This window comes from Labeo rohita, chromosome 17 (genome assembly GCF_022985175.1).
Source record: "Labeo rohita strain BAU-BD-2019 chromosome 17, IGBB_LRoh.1.0, whole genome shotgun sequence".
NCBI classification, from domain to species: domain Eukaryota; kingdom Metazoa; phylum Chordata; class Actinopteri; order Cypriniformes; family Cyprinidae; genus Labeo; species Labeo rohita.
Window position 1 is genome coordinate 6,641,930 of NC_066885.1, and position 20,632 is coordinate 6,662,561.

Genomic DNA, 20,632 nt, shown 5'->3' on the forward strand with positions numbered 1-20,632 from the left:
CTTTGTTTTACAGTATATCTGTTATCCGGTCAGGAATGTACCAGTTGAATGGTGTTTTACGGTGTTTTTGTTCATTGTGACAGGCTACATATGTTTAAAAACCTGTGGGATTTGTCAACATGCAGCATGTACTATATTTTCAGGTTGTGTCACATGATTCCTGACTGTGACTTCCCTTTTGGTTTGTTGCGTCTTTCTTTAGTTGTCTGGCATTTTGTGATCAAAGTTCCTGAAATACGTCCATAATTACAGGTCAGGGTTATTAACTAAAACTAAAACCATTTAAAAAAAAGTCTTAAAATACAATGAAATGAAATTAAAAAACACATATCTAATTTTTGTTTAGTTTAACTTGAAGTAAAAGACATAAAACTAAATCAGCTAAAACTATAGACATGTTTAAAAAAACTATTAAAAAACAAAAGTAATAAAACTAAAATTAAAGTGAAAACTAAATTTTCAAAAGCTATAATCCTGTATCAGTGAAACTAAAATAACACTGATACAAGCCTAAATATTTAATCAATGAAAAACTGAATTATTGTGTATAGAGTGTCAGCTGAAGGGTTTTCTAATATTCGACAGACACCTTCAGCAGTGACTATATTTAAAATGTGCTACAAAATGCCTTATTACTTTTACACAGTTGTTAAAAACAATACACATTTTCATTAAAATGCTATCTTGTCCTATGCTAGAATGTACTGTATAGTCCCTGTGTGTTTTTGTTTATTAAGAGGATGCGTGATTAATGCCTAGTGCGTAAGACCGCTCCTTGTTTGGTTGATAATAAGCTAATAGAGTTTAAATGCCACATTAGAGTAAATACACCTGTATTTATTTGTATGGATGAGTTTGTGTGATGTTATGCCATGTGTTTTGTCAAATTGAGTCACTTCTTTTTCCTTTGTCCTGCAGGTGTACCCAGAGACGAGGGATGGAGAGCAGCCACGTGTGTCTCCTGGATCATTCCTCAGCTGCTCTTCTGACAATACTATCCGTTTATGGAACACAGACGCTCAAAACACCACCCTCAGCCGAAACGTCATCAGCAATGTGAGTTTTGGAAACTCAAAGCCTTGAAATGATTTGCAGATGCCACTGCTTTGATATTTTCATGCATTGGTGTCAATCAATTAAAAAAAAAATTGATTAAAGTTAATCCCACCTGACATTAAAGTTTAACGAAATATGAAGGTATATTTTTAAATATTTGTTTAATGCCACCTTTTTTATGACTGAAAACAAGTGTCACTGATACCAACTGATGTCTCTTTGATTTTTTTTTTCCCCCTAATATTTAACCATTGACTATAGCCATTCAACATTACAGTATAATTGAGAGCTATCATTTTAACATTTATTAGACTTTAAAAAATAACTTCTAATTAAAGTGAACTTAAAACAATCTTCACATAAACCCATTATAATAAATATCATATCAAAATATAGCCTAATTTAATAAAGTTATTAAACACTAAATTCTAAATTGAATTAAAGGAGAAGTCCACTTCCAGAACAACAATTTACAAATAATTTACTCACCCCATTGTCCTCCAAGATGTTCATGTCTTTCTGTCTTCAGAAAGATTTCTTGAAGAAATTATGGTTTTTGAGGAAAGCATTTCAGGATTTTTCTCCATATAATAGACTTCATTGGTGCCCTGATTTTGAACTTTCAAAATGTAGTTTAAATGCAGCTTCAAAGGGCTCTAAACGATCCCAGCTGAGGAAGAAGGGTCTAATCTAGCGAAACGATCTGTCATTTTTTTCAGAAAATAAAAAATATACTTTAAGCACAAAAGCTTGTGTAGCACTAGCTCTGGGATGTGCGTCCACGACGCTATGTACTATTGAATCACACTGAAAGGTCACGCAGAACGTAGGCGGAACCACAGACCCAGTGTTTACAAAGCGAACGCGCAAAGACTAAGGAAGTGCAAGTAAGTCGGACGAGTTTTTCGCCATACTCTAACTTTTTGAGCCAGAGTACACAAACGATGAAATGGACGTGATTCTTAGTGTTGTGAACGTGCATCCCAGAGCCTGCCCTACATGTGCTTTTGTACTTAAAAAGTATACAAATTTTTATTTTTCGAAAAAAAATGACAGATCGTTTCGCTAGATAAGACCCTTCTTCCTCGGCTGGGATCATTTAGAGCCCTTTGAAGCTGCATTTAAACTGCATTTTGGAAGTTCAAAATCGGGGCACCAATGAAGTCCATTATATGCAGAAAAATCCTGAAATGCTTTCCTCAAAAAACATAATTTCTTTATGACTGAAGACAGAAAGACATGAACATCTTGGATGACAAGGGGGTGAGTAAATTATTTGTAAATTGTTGTTCTAGAAGTGGACTTCTCCTTTAAGATAAAGCTAAAACCTACAGAAGTTATTGATTTCCTCTTTTTAATTTTGTTCTTTGATTAACAGACATCACAGCAGCTGGTTATTAGGATATTTTGCCTGCTGTTACGTTAAAAGCAGCCGCTGCTGAAATTGACACTGCTTTAAAAGCAACTCATAAATAATACAAATTTACAAGTTTTTTTGTAACTTCTTTTTTGTAACTTCTTGACTTAACTGACGACATAACTACGACATTGCATACTCGCAGTTTCATTTGGGTTTAAATATGATACAGCGCGCGTTGGCACATTTGTGCATCCACTTGAAGAGCACGCTCTACGAGCACAGTATAATGGCTGACAGGATAGAAAGATTTGTTTTTATTGGCATATGACACTACTCATTTTAAGTGATTTAAGTATGTGTATCTGTATAAATGTAATGAACAAGTCACAAATGATCATTTTTCGCCACCAAAGGATCTCCAGAAGGTCATTTATATGGACAGCAACACCTCCACCCTGCTGGACACGGACTGCACCATCTCCAGTAACTCTGAGAAGGTCGACCCACAGACCTCAGATAACCGGACAGGCATTAGGACCATGTGCGTAAGCCCAGACGGGCTGCACCTGGCATCAGGGGACCGCACTGGAACACTGAGGTCTGTTTTTCACATGTCTGCTTAACACTTCAGCACTAATTGATTTGAGTTAATTGATCCTCTGAGGGTTTTAATGGAAAGGTTAATGTTTTTGTGTACTGGGTATCACATGCATGTGGGAAAAATACTGCATGTTACACTTTCTGTATGTATAATGTATTACAATAGCATTCTCAATGCATTTTATTATTCTTTAAAAAATATAACAATTTGTAGTTGAATCAGACCCTCACTGAATTTCTGCTGTTTCTAGAATCCATGATTTGGAGAGCATGGAGGAAATCCTGGACGTTCAGGCCCACGACTCTGAGATCCTGTGTCTAGAGTACTCCAAACCCGAGACTGGTGAGTGCTGAGTGTTTTTTTTATAGATCTGTAGCTGATTAAATCTGCTGTGAGGTGCTGCTTAATGCCCCAGTAAAAAGAAAGTGCTGATCCAGCTCAGATGCTCAGCAGATGCTCGGTAACCTTGGAGTCGCCACTTCACACATATGCCACCAGCAGTGTTTACAGCTAGTGTTTCCAGTGTAAACTTCACAGCTCAAACTTGGTTCAACTTAAACTGGAGGTCATGTTTTCAATCTTAAAATACCCTTTCAGTGTTCAATGTGCTAGCTTAATGCACAGAGACAACAGTGACACTGCTGTTCAAAAGTTTGGGATTAGTGAAAGGCTTTTCTGCTCATCAAGGCTGTGTTTATTTGATTATAAATTCAGAAAAAAATATTATTCCTGTAATGCAAAGCTGAATTTTCAGCATCTGTGATGCTTAATATTTTTTGCAATCTGTGCTACTTTTTTTCAGGATTCTCTGATAAATAAAACGTTAAAAATAACAGCATTTATTTGAAGTGGTAATAGAAAATTATTCTTGTGCTTCAGGTTATAGAAACAACAAAAACATGCATCAGTATGCAAGTGAGCAGCATCGTGTGTAAATATTTAAAATATGCAACAATCAGTTTTGTGGTAATCGACAGCATGCCACAGATGCTGCTGATAGAGCTTCAGCTGTAAAGTAACCAAGGATATTATTTTTCAGAGGAATTGAAAGGAAATAAATGAGCCTCGGGTATGTAATCAAGAGAGCAGATGTTGACGTGACATGATTAGAGGAAACATTCTAGTAATAGTTGACTAAACAATAGTTTAATATACTTTGGAAACTGACATCACTTACAAAAAATGTGCAGTATCATGCTACAATCACATGGCATAAATAGAATACCATGGTATTATCACTGTGATAATGTCCCAAAAAAGCTGTTATTATAATATTTATTTATGAATATTTTGAATTAGCTTTTATTTTGAGTGATTTATTTTTAGTGATTTTGTTGTTTGGTATGCTTTTGTCAAACCAAAGAAGGTTTCTGTGTTTTTCTTTCAGTAACTTTGGTATTTTAACTTATTTTATTTTCGGTAGCTGCCAAGTACAACATTTTTAGTTCTAGTTTAAATTTTTGAAATTGAAGTTTTCATCTAATATTTATTTATTTATTTTTATTGTTTTTAATTACATTTTTGTTGAATTTTATTATTTTACCTTTTGATTATTTTTTTTTTATTATTTCAGTTTTATTTTTAGATTTATTTCAATAAAGAACTTTTTTAATTCTAAACTTTTGATCTTAATATTTCCTCTTTTTTTACGATTTATTTTTGGCCTTTTTGCCCTTATTACAATAGGACAGATCATAGCTGACAGAAAGCGAAGTGGGGAGAGAGAGAAGGGGGTGGGATCGGGAAAGGTCCTCAAGCCCAGAACTCGGGAACTCGTGCAAAGGCGCTATATGTCTCTGCCCACAAGGCTATCGGCGCTGGCAATATTTACATTTTTCCATTTAATTTTATTTTTTAGAATTATTTCAATATTTATTTGAATTTAATAGTTTTCATTTTAGTTAACAATAGCAACATTGTTTTGGTCCCTTCTTTAATGTAAATCCATGGGATTTTTTTCATCCTTATTCTTTCCTGTTGTGGTGAAAATCATGCCTCCAACCAGTACTAACTAGAATAGCATAATTGTCTCCGGTTTTCTAAAGCTCTTGAGGCTCTATACAGGGCTGGGTGTTTAGAGCAGCCGCATTCAGAGTCATTATCTTCCCCTGTTAAGTGCAGTTCAGTGTGAAGTTGTGCTGAGCATGTGTTGCCTTAGCTGGTGGTTTATATCAGGCTCAAGGCCAGACATTGAGTACAGCTCGATGAGAAACAGAACATCTGCTAGAACACACATAGAGGTACACAATCTCGCCTTCTTGCTTGCTTCTCCTGCTCTTTCATGACACTGTGATAGAGTTCTCTCAGTTTAATGGACCATTAATCCCTCCCACTATAAAAGGCCAAAAATGGCTTATCAGCCATAATCTGCACAGTATTTAGACATTTTCTGCAATTGTGTGGAATGGATATAAATGCTTTTTGTTTAACAGAGACTGCTTTTATTGGTAGCTAAAAATATTTAAATTAGCAATACTTAATTGTAACTTTGCATGCACAGCATGCAATTGTCATGAGGAAAAATTAATAGAAGAATGTGCATGTTTAGACTCTTTGTGAACAATGGTTGCTTGATTCTGTGGAAATCTTTCGTTTCGATCCAACATACCAGTCCAAATATAAAACCTTATGTACTAAACATTAGCACTTTTAGTTTAGGACACTTATAAACTGACCAATCTGCATTCCAGACACAGTATCTGTCCATTAGACTGTCTGCGTCTTCTGCAGATTTCCTCATTTGGTTTTGCTGTACCTGTTTAACATACACTTCAAAAAACAATTGCTCCTTTCTAAATGGCCTGTGAGGATCTGTAACTCTCACGAGCTGCATTTTGATTAGTTTTTGCAGTGAAGAACATCACATTATCATTTGTGCTGCTGCTCTGCAGCCGTTAGAATATTACGAGTTTTCAGACGGGAATCTCTTGATAGAGATGAATGCTCATTTCAACATGATGTGGCTCATTCCTTCTTATTAGCATTGCAGAAACGTATCATGTTCTGTTCTCACATTTTAAGATGCATTGGCATCTTTTTCTTCGCTGTGCGAAGTCACACATGAACGCAGTGTGTTAGTGAATCAGCTTGTGGTGTGAAAAGTGTGAGAACAAAACCAGGAGTCGCTCTTAACACGACTCACCGTATATTGAACTTTTAAACATTATTTCAGAAATGCAGTTTGGCTGGTGTATCCTTACAGAAATGTGCTGAGGGGGTACTGATAATAGTATCAGATGATAATAACATGACATATGTTGGTAAATGAACACTGTATTTATTTACACTGCCATTCAGAATTTAATATTAGAATGGTGTCAGAAATGGTCCCTGTCCTCACCAAAGCTGCATTTATTAATTATTACAGTAAAAAGTCATATTCTGAAATATTATTGCAATTTAAAATAATAATTTATTCCTGTGATGCAAAGCTGAATTTTCAGCATCATTACTCCAGTCTTCAGTGTCACATGATCTTTCAGAAATCATTCTAATATGCTGATTTGCTGTTTCTCATCATTACCGATGTTTAAAATGTTTGTGCTGCTTAATATTTTGGTGCTAACGTGTTAAATATGTGCATGTTTAGGGCTGAAATTGTTGGCTACCGCCAGCAGGGACCGACTGATCCATGTTCTGGATGCGGATCAGGAATACGGCCTTCTGCAAACACTGGATGAACACTCTTCCTCTATCACTGCTGTCTGCTTCGCTGGTGAGATTTTAACAGCCTTGCCAAGTTTTATTTAATAACAAATGCTGCAAATGTTTATGTGTGATGTCTTTGTTTCTGTTTCAGCTAATGATGGGAAAGTCAGAATGATCAGTTGCGGTGCCGATAAGAGCGTCTACTTCCGCACGGCACAGAAGGTGAGATTTTTGTCACATTTAGATGTGTATTATTTACTGGGGATGTAACGATCAAATATCACAGTACGATAATACCTCGATGTGAAGTCCACGGTACAATATTTATTGTGATATTTAAACAAAAAAACAAATGATAACTTGGAAAAAAATGAAAACAAATTAAATTCTTCTGTCTAATGCACTTTGAGAGTTCAGAATTAAGAGCTCCGACCCCTGTTCTTAACTAAGAAAACTTAAGTCAGAAAAAAGTCAGTGAATTGTACCTGAACTCAATCCTCTTTTTTTATTTGTGATATACTGTCTCAGTCTAAATTACATTCACACTGGTGTTTTAGGAAGCCAAACTAATTTAAATATATAGTAATAATAACAAATGTTATATTATTGTTATTCCTATAACAGTAATAGACATATATTGTAAAACAACTGGTTTCATAGCTGTTATTTTTTGCTTTACACTACAGTAGGGAAATTACAATACTACTTTCCTTATTTCTACACTTGAAAGAGATGTTTTGAATTTGGACAGAAGTAATGTTACCCATTTAAACTGCTAGCTGTCAGGAATTCATATACACTTTTAAGCTTTTATTTTGTCGGAAATGGCAGTAGAGCTTTGAGCTTGACAGAAAACTCCAGCTTCAGTGAAAACAGGCTTACAAAAATGTCTCACTACAAATCTAGTAAAATGCTGTAATCATCTGCCACAAAAATAAAGTATAACTGGGGGCTGTTGCATTCACAAATGCTTGCTAAACTAATACATGCAATAAATGAGTTCACTTCATTCACTGAGCCATTCTGAGGCTCGGAAAACACTGGATCACAAGCTGATCGCCTGAACGAAGTACACATTTTGCTTTGAAACACGGGTAAAGCCATCTTGTGCTTTCGGTTTTAGTTCGTTTAGTTTTACACAACTTTAAAGGCCTTTTATTTTAGAAAAAGAGTTTAAATATAATTTAAAAATGACACTTTTTACTTAGAAGACCTATCGTTTTATATCGTCATGTGACCATGATAATATCAAGACTGTTATGCTATCACGATGCCACAATATTGATAATACCGTTACATCCCTGTTATTTACCTTAACCTATGATGTTTTCATTGGACATCTTTAAAATTAAAACAGTGCCATTTTGTTCCTGAGTCAGAGCTGTCAAGATTCCTCAGGCCTCAAGAAACTGTTGCCAGAGATTCAAAGAGCACCAGATTTAAATAGACACACAAGCACTTAACACCCCTGCAAATGAGATACCAATGGCCAGTGATTAAGTGCGAGACACAAACAAGCACTTCTGACGTCCTAAACAAATCCTAAGATATCAACTCTGAAGAGTCTCAGTATGTTTCTGAATGAACATTAAGAATTGTGAATAAGCTATTGAGATTAATGCACAAAACATTAAACAGAATTAAACATTTTCCAGTTAGAACTTACATAAACATCAAAATGTCTATTTAAGAGTTGTACAAATTATCCATTGATGTGGTGGTGTTAAAACTGTAGCCAATTCCTACTACAGAAGACATTTTTCTCCATGGCTCACATTTTAATAATTCGATTTAATATTTTTTCTTTGAACTCAGCTTCTATTTTCCTGTTAAACTCTTTTCTTTGAGAACAAGTAATCTGCTTCTCAAAAGCCTAAATCCAAACATAAAATCAGATTAAGGTGGACAATTGATTTAATAATGGAATAAGCTGGTAGCCTTGTGGTTAGTGCGCCGACATATCAGCGCAACTGCGCTCACGGCGAACCAAGTTCGTTTCCCGTCTCGAGGACCTATGCTGATCCCACTCCCCTCTCTCTACCCAATATTTTCCTGTCATCTCTCCACTGTCCTGTCTGAATAATAAAGCAACCAAACCCCCAAAAATATATAAAAAATATATATATATATATATATATATATATAATAATAATAATGGAATAAGCTAATGGAGCTGATCAGATCTGACGTCTTAAGGAGCTTGTGCAACTGTAATATAGGACACTGAAAATCACCTGCAGAACTTAAATCAGTTTATTTTTGACCTCAAAATGTGACCCAGGACTAGGAATCATTAAAAAACTGCTTGTAAATCCACAATATCATGCTTAAAGATCATTTCCACTCTTGTAAAGAAAAATCTTGGAAGAATAATGAACTCTGAACACTAATGAACACTGAATTAATCATTTAACATGTCAAAACAGACAGAGGAGGGAACGGGGTTCACACGTACTCATCACATAGTGAGGAAGACCACTCTGTATGACATGGACATCGACCCCACACGGAAATATGCTGTTATTGGATGTCAGGATCGCAGCATCAGGTTTGTTTTCCTTTTTTTCTCCTCTGAATTGTTGTTATTAATAGTAGTAGGAGTAGTAGGTGTCATCATTATTATTATCCTGTCCTTTTGTGCATCTGCTAGTTGAGCCTGTCTTCCAGGAAAATGCAGGCTATTATTTTGCTAATGTGTTTGTATCACTATGAGCATGTGTTCTTGTATCTATATATACATCAGTGTGTTTGATTTCTGCATTTTCTCAGTATCCTGACTGGTTACGACTGTATAAACGGGTGTTATATATATCTGGACCTCGTCTGACAGGCGTTACAGTCATCAGTAGCAGTGTTATCAGATTATCACTCAGGTGTTTTGTACAGTAGGATGGAATTAGAGGATTGACTGGTTAATCCAGTCACATTTAGCATGTTGTACACACACACACACACACACGTATACACACTGAGTCAGCCTATCTGTAGTGTCTGATACACCTGACCAACTAAAATCATTAGACACAATCGGTTTGTCTTATCATGTTATTGTTTTACTTGGTGAATGTCACAAGGGCCACATACAAACTGCAAGTTTCAGGAGTGCAAGTTTTGTTTATGCTCGGGAGGCTACTTTAGAGGGCGCTGTCTTGCAGTGTTGCCATGTCCTCATATTTACAAGCGCTTTTAGGCGTGTTGTTTGGTCTTAGCTCATAAAGCTAGGCACTTTATGGAGTTAATAAAGTGATCTGTTGTGGATATGAGATATATGATTTTTTTTTGGTGTTATAAAATCTATTTTTTTGGGGGGGGGTGGGGGGGTGTTTGTGCCTGTTCTTGTTTGTTTGTTTCTTTTTCTATTAAGATCTGGCAACACTGACACTTTTCCACAGGGCTCGTGAGCACAACTAGCCCCGTGTCAAAATGTGCCAAGGTTAAGACTGTTGTTTTCTTGCATCTCACATACAGACGAAGACACTTTTCTGATGCGCGTTTAAATACATCAACAACTATTTGTTCGGTTGTTGAATGAGGTTGTCACTCCCGTATTTTAGTGAATAATGTGTGTAAGGAAGGTGATTAAGGAATAAAAGGTGAACTGACAACCGAATTTAGCTGCAGTGTGTATGTGGCCAAGAAAACATGTACAGGTCATATTTTATTCTAAAGGAAAAAAATGTAACTATATTTTGCATTTTACAATATGAAGCCTACTTTTTGGCTTTGCATGACATACTACTTTTTTGCCTGACATTATTTTCATGATAATTAAGCACAATTCCCCCCCAAATTCTCCTAACAAATTTTACTTCTTGAGGGTTTTTCCCAATTGTCCTATTTATTCCCAAATTCTTTTTTAAACGTTTTAATTTTAGACTGTTTTAATGGTTAAATTAAAAATTTTTTTATCAAAAAGCATGTCTAATTAATTGAAATCATGAAACTTACACAATTCAACAGCAGTTCATTAAAAGTTTAACAAAACTCAATTTTTATGGCCCTATAAAAATTTTTTTTCCACAAATGCAGTATTTTTTGTTTTAATTCCAAACTCCTTTTAATGGTTAAATTGAAAAATATTAATCAAAAAGCATGTCTAATTAATTGAAATCATTAAACTTACACAATTCAACAGCAATTCATTAAAAGTTTAACAAAAAAATATATATATATTTTTTTTTTTACCAAACTCTGTTTTCCATTATTTATTTATGTATTTTAGTGATTTTATTAAATTTTAATAATCCAAAACATCTTTAATTAATTGATTTTATAAAAAATATATAATTTATTATTATTTTATTTAGTTATTCATTTTTCAAAAATACTGTATTTTCATATGTATTTTCATTTTTCTGGTAAATAATTTTTCTGGTGAATATTCCTTAAAAAATATTGTTTTAATAATAATTGTATTAGTAGTAGTTGTACTATCATTACATTAAGTAATATATTTCTGTCACAGTTTCTTCAAGTTAAACCAAACTTTTATTTTGACTGGTTGCTATGAAGACTTTTAAGTTTCTGTTTACATATGATATTACAATAGTTTTTCTCAAATATCATATGTTTACATGATTTTGAGGAGGCAGAGGCTGAAAACACTCTGAGCGTTACGTGCCTCATTTTGCAGCTTAATATTCACAGACTCCAGTCCATATCATTTTTTTTATTTAGGTGTACTGACCTACTTTTGATTTATTCATCCAAAATTCAGCAAATTCTGTGACATTCTGTGTTATACAGTAAATTCCATTTTTATGACTGGATTTTGTGATTCTCTGTACAACAAATATTACTATAATGTATACATTTACAGCTGAAATAATACACCTTTTCTTTTTGTACATTATAGTTATGATAATTAATTTTAAGTAAACTAATATTTATATTGATATTTGTTTTATTTATTTATTTTAATTAAATGACCTGCAAATTGCTGACTTGATCATTTTCAAGTACTGGCACTCTTTTCCTCATTGTGTTTTGTACGTCTCACTGTGCTCTCCCACACAAAAGGGCAACATTAGGAAGGAACCAGGCTAACGCATGACTTGCAACTGTTTTCCTTTTGTTCATTCAAACTATGACCGCAAATTTATTCTGCACAGTGGGCAAGAAAAATGCCAAGAATGTCGTGTATAATACAGCTGGTCATTTACTGCCTTTGTCTCATTTTCACTGAAAGCAGCGTCTTTTCTATGCCGTTTGGTGCAGCGGCGATGAATGATCTTAAAAGAAGAAGGCCTGACCTATACAAATATATCAATAGAGTCAATAGTCAGTGCTGTAGGCCTCTGTACTGGAGCTCATTCTGGGTTTTCAATGCCTCTAATGGGCACAGACTCTTTTTGTTCCTCGTGTAAGTCATGTGAAGCCTGAGGGGTTCATTGGATCTGCTCCTCCCAAAGCTGGCAGTGTGTTTGTTTGAGCTGCTGTACGGAATGGCAGTTGAAGTCATGACGCCATAGCGCCTCCAGGTGGCTGAAAAAAGGGGGGCAAAATACATAAAACCGCATCAGTCAAGAAGGAAGATTTAAATGGCCTGATTATACACTTTTAGTTTTAGTTTTTTCCCAGAGGGCCACTTATAATGTTAGCCAAGGTTTTCTGAACTAAACCAGTCATTATTTAAAATTTGGGGTTGGTAGGATTTTTAAATGTTTTTTGAATGAAGTTTCTTATGCACACCAAGGTTGCATTTATATGATGGAAAAATATAGTAAAAACAGTAAAATTGTGAAATATTTTTACAATTTAAAGTAACTGTTTTCTATTTTCATGTATTTTAAAATGTAATTTATTAATGTGATGCAAAGCTGAATTTTCAGCATCATTACTCCAGTCTTCATGATCCTTCAGAAATCATTCTAATATGCTGATTTTGTGTTTGTTTAACAGTTGCAATTGCTTTAATATAAAAAAAAGTTTCTACTTTTTCATTTTCAGAATCTTTAACATCTGCAATGGCAAACAGAAGAAAGTCTACAAGGGTTCTCAAGGCGAGGACGGGACCCTAATTAAGGTAGGCAGACCTTAAATAAACAGACTAAGTATTGTATGTGGCCCTGGACCACAAAACCAGTCATAAAGGTAAATTTTTTTGAAATTGAGATTTATACATCATCTGAATAAATAGGCTTTCTATTGATATATGGTTTGTTAGGACAGGAGAATATTTGATCAATATACAACTATTTGAAAATATGGAATATGGGTGCAAAAAAAATCAAAATATTGAGAAAATCTCCTTGTTGTCCAGCAATGCATATTACTAATCAAAAAAATTAGGTTCATATTGAAATTAGTTCATAGAGCACAGTTTTTAATATAAGATTGGCATAAAAGAAAAATCATTTTGACCCATTTTTGGCTATTGCTACAAGTATATCCATGCTAATTATGACTGTTTTTTTGGTCCAGGGTCACATATTAGTTCACATACTGCTTTTTATCTCAGTCATGTAGTTATTGTTCTGTCTTAATGTGTTTATTAGGTTCAGACGGATCCCTCTGGTCTTTATGTGGCCACAAGCTGCTCAGACAAAAATATCAGCATCTTTGACTTTTACACTGGAGAATGTGTGGCTACCATGTTTGGCCATTCTGGTAAGTCCTGCTTGATGTGAGATCATACAACTATAATGCCTGAAATCTCCTGAAATCAAGTCTTAAGCTTTGTGTTTTTGTCCTCTTTTAGAGGTTGTAACGGGATTGAAGTTTACTAATGACTGTAAACATCTTATATCTGTGTCGGGAGACAGGTAGGTGTTGTGAAATCATTGATTTCTCAGATGAAGAATCCATTTTTGACTCGGTTTCTCATGTTGCAATGTTAAATTTGCCTGCTGTTATGTGTTCAGCTGTATCTTCGTGTGGCGGCTTTGTCCTGAGTTGACCATCAATATGAGACAACGGCTTTCAGACCTGAAACAGAAGACCCCTCCAAATAAACAACACACACTTAGGTATAAACCCATTCACACTTATTTGTTGCGTTGCAATTACACAACTCAAAATGGTGATTTTATAATATGTTTTCTGGTTTATATCAGCACAAGTAAAGAAATCCACAGTGTGCGAGTCATTGGCACCATGTCGTCTGACAGCGACAAAGATGTGGAGGAAGAGGAGGGCATTGAAGAAGAAGATGAGATGTTTCCTCACCTGTCATCGGGCAGCAGTGCTGGCGAGGATACAGGTAATGCATCTGACATTCTCCAGCAATCTTACTAAACTGGTTTGGCTTGTTATATGTATTACATCCGGCTCTTTTGGGTTGGGTTGGGTCACGTTGTGTGATTTTTATTGGGTGAGACTTCTTCCAAATGTTTATTTTAAGCTCTCTGAGCTTCTAATATTAGTGTTTCTGTTCCAAGGATCGTCTGAAGAAAAGCGCAACACTCTCAATTCACACATGAAGAAGGTAACGAAGTCTATGACAAGTTTGCATAATTTTAGCTTTTATTCTCTCGTTTTGTTTGTTGATGCTCTATAACATACATTCTTTCTTATCAGCAGTCCAGCAGTTGTGAAAATGAGGTTTCAGGTCCGAAGCCAAGACGGCGCTGGTCCAGGCGAATGGGTAGTATGGATCTCAAGGTTAAGTCCATGCTGGATCTGAGGCAACTGGAGTCTTTTGCCATGCCTCTCTTCCCCAGCAAAAACCAAGATGTTCATAAAGATCTTCCACCACCTAGGAACCAAGAATTAGGCAGCACCATCAGTCTGCAAACTATTGCTGCATGGGTAAGTGTTATATGGAATTAAACAAAATATACACTTCTAACTTTAATATCTAATAGATATAATGTCAAATGTGACCCTGGACCACAAAACTAGTCTTACTTTAACTAGCACAGGTATATTTGTAGCAGTAGCCAAAAATACATTGTATGTGTCAAAATTATAGATTTTTCTTTTATGCCCAAAATCATTAGGATATTAAGTAAAGATCATGTTCCATTTTGTAAATTTCATACCGTAAATATAACCAAACTTAATTTTTGATTAGTAATATGCATTGCTAAGTTCATTAGTTTACTAACTTCATTTGGACAGCTTTAAATAATTTTTTAATATTTAGATTTTTTTTGCACTCTCAGATTCCAGATTTTCAAATAGTTGTATCTCGGCCAAATATTATCCTATCCTAACAAACCATGCGTCAATTGAAAGCTTGTTTATTCAGCTTTGAAATGTATGATGCAATAATAAACCTGCATGCAACAATGTGGAAACTCATTAGAATTATACTGCAATGTCTTCAACAGGTCTTAGATGTAATACAGAAAAAATGTCATCAAATGAGAATGAATAAAGCTTTTGAAATTATTGCCTTTTATTTGTGCTAATGAATGCAGACCGCATTGTCTGTTGTGTCTGTTTTTGACTTGTTTGTCTTCTCCATAGGTACCTGAAGAGAATGAACCAGGAGGACAGACACGTCCTCATTACATCCAACTGTCCCCTCAAACCCCAGAGACAGAAGTACTGTATCCTGAGGGATGTGAAGACCAAATCAGTCTTGCCGGAAGGCAAGTAAAAACCATCTCAGTAGCTTATTTTATTTACACTGTTGGAGTAAATATTCAATATACACTGATTAATTTCAGATCATTTTACACAAACTATCTTTAAAGCATTCGTCACCCAAAAGCAGGAATTCAGTCATCATTTACTCACCCACACGTGGTTCCAAACCTGTACGAGTTTGTTTCTTTCTTCTGTGGAACACAAAGTTCCTTTGAAGAAAGTTAAAAATAGTTGTGAGACATTTCTTAAAGTAACTTCTTTTATGTTTGAGAAAATAAGTCATGCAGGTTTGGAATGACATGACAGTGAGTAAATTTCACTTTAGGGTGGAGTATCTCTTTAATTGTGCAGTTAGAACTACAATGTGATCCAAAACATAATTTTGAGATGATCCTCAAATGCCTGTCCACTCCCTTCTCTTTGTTTGTGCATAGTGAGTATCAAGTGAAAAAGCTGCCCCATGGGGTGAGATGTGTTAAAGTAAACTCTTGTCCTGAGAAGCAGAGTCCAGACAGCGCCTGCTCTATGGAGTATTCCAGCAGCCGTCTCTCCAGCCCTGAACACCCTGGAGAAGGTAGAAAAACTAAACTAGCAGACTTGCACAATCATATTGTAAATGCAGTAATGGGTCGTTTGTGAGATACAGGAATGTTTCTTTCTGGGTATTTGCTGTAGACTCTGAGCCTACTGAGCCATTGAGTGTAGATGGAAACTCATCAGAACTGGATATGGAAGATCTTGATGAGGAAGAGGATGACAGCTTGAGGAAGAATGAGGTTCAGACTCCTGTACCTCAGACTCCAGACCAAGAGGCTTTCCTCAAGAGGCACTTTGCAAACTTGTCAGACCTTAACAACCCTGGTAGGGTGTTTGTACTGTACATGTTCACAATTTCTTAATGGGTTAGTTCATCCAAAAATGAAAATTCTGTCTTTAATTACTCCAAACCCATAAGGCCTTCGTTCATCTTTGGAACACAAATTAAGATACTTTTGATGAAATCCGAGAGCTTTCTGACCCTGCATAGATAGCAACACAACTACCACATTCAAGGCCCAGAAAGGTAGTAAGGACATTGGGCATCAAAGACACAAAAAGAAGAAATTGTTGAATGAAGTTATTTTTGTTTTCTTTGTGCAGAAAAAGTATTCTCGTAGCTTTGTAACATTTACGGTTGATCCACTGATGTCACATGGACTATTTTAACGAAGTCCTTACTACCTTTCTGGGTCTTGAAAGTGTCAGTTGCATTGCTGTCTATGCAGGTTAAGAAAGCTCTTGGATTTCATCAAAAATATCTTAATTTGTGTTTCAAAGATGAGTGAAGTTCTTTCGTGTTTGGAACGACATGAGGGTAATTAATGACTGAATTTTCATTTTTGGATGAATTATCCCTTTAACGCATTTTTCTATAATGTAAGTTCTCATACTCTTTTTCTTTGGCAGCAAGTCCAACCAGAGTAACTCCAAATATCTCTGATAGCATGTCATCGAAGTTCCTCTCTCAGAACTCTCCTAGCAGGTAAGATACAGTCACCCTTTGACCAAATCCCTTCCAAACATGCCTTCTATTTTCAATGACATTTGGGCTTCTGAAGGGAAAACATGACCATGCTCTGCCCTTTCTTTACCAGAAGTCTTTTCCCGTTCCCTTCAAACAAAAGCAGTGACATTAAAACCACCAGTGGAGTTGTACGGCCACTTATCTCAGAGGTGCGGCCCCTCATGGAGAATAAGAGTCCAAGCAAACAGCAGCAATCCCATGGAACTGAAAGGACAACAGGTCAACGTTTAATCCAGAAGAAACGCACACCCATCATGGACTCCCGGAGACTGATCAGCCCTGTCGCTAAAGCTGCTGCAAATCACAACAGCTCTGCAGGCATGAGGAAAGCTCAGTCTATCCACAACATCTCCTCAGAGGGTAAATTATCCATGAAGTTATTCACATGGACTCCTGGTTTCATAGACTAGGCTTAAGTCTAGTCTCAGACTAAAATGCATGTCTGGGCTGTTTTAACTGAAAGAAACGTAAAATATCTCAGTGCCATTGTTTTGTCTCAAGATGCACACCAGTAGTGTTTTTATCTAAAGCATGTTCATACTTAAATGTCCTAATTAAACTATGGCCTAATCCTGGCTTAACCTAAGACCTGTCTATGAAACCGGGCCTTAGGGTTTAGGATATTGTTTTGCCTTAGTTATTCTACAGAGCCTGTCTTCTTTACTCACATGAATCACTTGTTTCCTCCCTGTTCTGATCAGCTGACGCGGTCCAGACATCCAGTCGTCCTTCTAAGGAAGTCCATCCACAGCCCCAGACCCCAGACCACCAAATGCAAAGACCACGGCGTTCCCTTCCCACCGTCCCGCTCACCAGCCCTACGACTACCCTGCCAAGGGACATCGCCACACCTACCAAGTCCAAATCCCGTTCCTATATGAGTCCTACCACTAGCTCAATGGCCAAGATGTCCCGCTCTGCTTCCATGGGTGACAACTTGAATGTGGTAGGAACTGAAGACACAGGACCTTCAGACCTACACCAAGGCTCAAGTTCTGACTCTTCCAACCCTCGGAGCGCCTCCCAAAGCAAGCCCACCACTCCTGTTTCCCAAGTCTCATCCCCGAATACTTCAGCATCCCCATTTCCAGGCCCCTACATGCCCCATGCAGCAGTCATACCTACACTGAGTGCTGGCTCAAGTGGAAACTCTTCCTCTAAAGGTCTCCAGGTCAAACTAACGGGCAGTGCACGACCACTGCTCCATATAGACATTCCCAATCCTCTTCCAGATAAACCCTTGTTATCTTCTCTCTCACCAAGCACCAAGACCCCCAAACTTGTACAAAAGGAAAAGGAGTCCTCAAGTAAAACTCCAACAACTCCCTCTTCACATCCTGGAACAGTTCACTTGCCTAACAGCATTGTACAGCCAGTCACAGCTGTTTGTTTGAGCCCCTCTGAAACCCCAGATCAGATTGAGTTTAGTATGGTACTTGTTCCCAGTCAAACCAAGAACTTAACAGAAGATGAACTCCAATCACATACAGAGCAAAGAAAAGAGGACACTTCTGAGACTGAGTGCCCTCCCGTGAGCCAGTGCAGCCTAAGTCTTCTTCAGTCTTCCTCAGGATCTCAAGACTCAGGTTTGCTGGGACATCAGTCTTCCCTCATTCCATCTTCTGTTCTGCTACGACTTGGGCTGTCTAAACACTTCTTTACCAAAGGGCTCTGGCCTCTCTCATCTTCCACCTCCATAACATCTTTCTTCTCTTCTTCACCCTCTCCACCCATTAACCATTACCACCTGCAGGGTGAGGCATGCTCTTACTAACACTTGCTGTAACATCCATTCTCTAATCTAGTGGTACTCAACCAGTTAAGGGGCCAATTATTTGACATATGTATTTTGCTTGCTAAAACATTCTCTATTAATCCAAATAAATGGATGGTCCTCAAAGCATTAACATGATTTACACAAGTAGAAACTTTTTGGATCAACATCATTTGTTGGAACTCTCGTACCAAACAATTATTGTTTTATGATTTTAGATTTCTAGCCAGGAACAACATGATATCAACTGATAACTTCTAGGGTAGGATTAGGTCAGGGCAGGGGTGCTCAAACTCGTTCCTAAAGGTCCACTTTCCTGCAGAGTTTAGCTCCAACCTTGATGAAACTGCCAGTAACTTTCTAGTAATTCTGAGAACCTTGATTACCTTGTTCAGGTATGTTTGATTAGGGATAGAGCTTAACTCTGCAGGAAAATAGAGCTGTGGGTTACGGTAAGCAGGGGTGTTCAGACTCAGTGGGCCACTGTTCTGTTCGAGTTTAGCTGCAAGCCCAATAAACACACCTGAAGCCCCTAATCAAGGTCTTACTAGGCATACTAGAAACTTTTAGGCAGGTGTGTTGAAGCAAGTTGGAGCTAAACTCTGCAAAAAAAACAAGGAAATTCTTCTGGAAGGGGCCTCCTTCAGGAGCAGGATTGGACATCCCTGGGGTATATCAACGGTATCCTTCTGATTTTACAGTAGGGTGAATATTAGGTTAAGGCAGCGGTTCTTAACTATGGCCTTCAAAGTCCACTTTCCTGCAAAGTTTAGCTCCAAACTTGATCAAACTCACCTGCCAGTAATTTTTTAATAATGCTGAGAAACTTGATTAGCTTGTTCAGGTGTGTTTTATTAGTGTTGGACCTAAACTCCAACAAGGAAAGTGTATCTTGAGGGCCAGAGTTGAGCACACCTGGGTTAGGGTAAGGGTATCCAATCCTACTCCTTGAGGTCTAATTTCATTTAGAGCAGGGGTTCTCAACTGTGGCCTTCAAGTCCCACTTTCCTGGAGAATTTAGCTCCAACCTGATCAAACATGCCTGCCAGTAATTTTCTAATAATCCTAAGGAGCTTGATAAGCTTGTTCAGGTGTGTTTGATTAGGGCTGGAGCTAAAATCTGCAGGAAAGTGGGCCTCAAGGGTCAGAGTTGAGAACACCTTGGTTAGGGTAAGGGTATCCAGTCCTTCTCCTTGAGGTCTAATTTCCTTTAGAGCAGGGGTTCTAAAACTTCTGGCCCTCAAGGCCCACTTTCCTGGAGAATTTAGCTCCAACCTTGATCAAACACGCCTGCCAGTAACTTTCTTGTAATCCAAGGACTTCAATTAGCTTGTTCAGGTGTGTTTGATTAGGGTTGGAGCTAAACTCTGCAGGAAAGTATCTCGAAGGCTGGAGTTGGGGTCAGGGTAAGGGTATCCAATCTTACTGCTTGAGGTCTCATTTCCTCTAGAGCAGGGGTTCTCAACTCTGGCCCTCAAGGTCCACTTTCCTGCAGAGTTTAGCTCAAACACCTTGATGGTGACTTGGAGGGCCAGAGTTGAGGACACCAGTTTAGCTAATGTCATAATTAAACACACCTGAACCAGTTAATCAGGGTGTTCAAAATTACTCAAAGCATACAGGCATGTGTCTGGGAGAAGGTTGGAATAAAACTCTGTAAGAAAGTGATCCTCCAGGAGCAAAATTGGATCTGGAACAATGTTCCTACCAACCATCCATTAACCTCCAGTCTTAAGGATATGGTCCTGCAACAGTATTCTTATGATTAATCATATCCCTCTGGTTTTAATGTCGGAGTTAGGGTTGTTCCAGGAACAAAGAATGATGTTAATCCATCTCAAACTTCTGTAAATCACTTGTGCTGAGTACAACTGCACTAAATCATTTTCCATGCCATATAGTTCTCAAATTCACTTTTCTTTGTACACCCAGTGAAAATTGTATGTTCTTGTTGCTCAGCTCATTCACAGCATGACTCTAACAGAGCTGTATTTCTCCTCTGTAGACACATCTCTCAGTGTGGATTCTTGTCGGCTGGTTGCCAGTGAATTGCAGAGCAGTTTTAAAAAAGCCTCCCACCTCTACAAAATGGTA

The 20,632-nt window shown here is 37.1% G+C and overlaps 1 protein-coding gene across 5 annotated transcripts in view; it reads left to right on the forward strand.

Moving 5' to 3' along the window:
• mapkbp1 (mitogen-activated protein kinase binding protein 1) overlaps nt 1–20,632 on the forward strand; it is a 59,087-nt gene that overhangs the window by 36,610 nt on the left and 1,845 nt on the right. For 2 of the 5 annotated variants that reach the window (XM_051133202.1, XM_051133205.1), the window contains 20 exons: nt 919–1,056; nt 2,830–3,014; nt 3,268–3,359; nt 6,607–6,732; nt 6,817–6,887; nt 9,092–9,213; nt 12,615–12,690; nt 13,163–13,274; nt 13,366–13,429; nt 13,529–13,633; nt 13,721–13,866; nt 14,045–14,091; nt 14,184–14,414; nt 15,078–15,206; nt 15,639–15,774; nt 15,876–16,061; nt 16,647–16,722; nt 16,835–17,124; nt 17,466–18,518; nt 20,544–20,629. In XM_051133202.1, coding sequence (XP_050989159.1) covers nt 919–1,056; nt 2,830–3,014; nt 3,268–3,359; nt 6,607–6,732; nt 6,817–6,887; nt 9,092–9,213; nt 12,615–12,690; nt 13,163–13,274; nt 13,366–13,429; nt 13,529–13,633; nt 13,721–13,866; nt 14,045–14,091; nt 14,184–14,414; nt 15,078–15,206; nt 15,639–15,774; nt 15,876–16,061; nt 16,647–16,722; nt 16,835–17,124; nt 17,466–18,518; nt 20,544–20,629 — 3,471 coding nt within the window. The remainder of the gene's footprint in view (nt 1–918; nt 1,057–2,829; nt 3,015–3,267; nt 3,360–6,606; nt 6,733–6,816; nt 6,888–9,091; nt 9,214–12,614; nt 12,691–13,162; nt 13,275–13,365; nt 13,430–13,528; nt 13,634–13,720; nt 13,867–14,044; nt 14,092–14,183; nt 14,415–15,077; nt 15,207–15,638; nt 15,775–15,875; nt 16,062–16,646; nt 16,723–16,834; nt 17,125–17,465; nt 18,519–20,543; nt 20,630–20,632) is intronic. The other 3 variants (XM_051133206.1, XM_051133204.1, XM_051133203.1) reach the window with 3 other exon arrangements.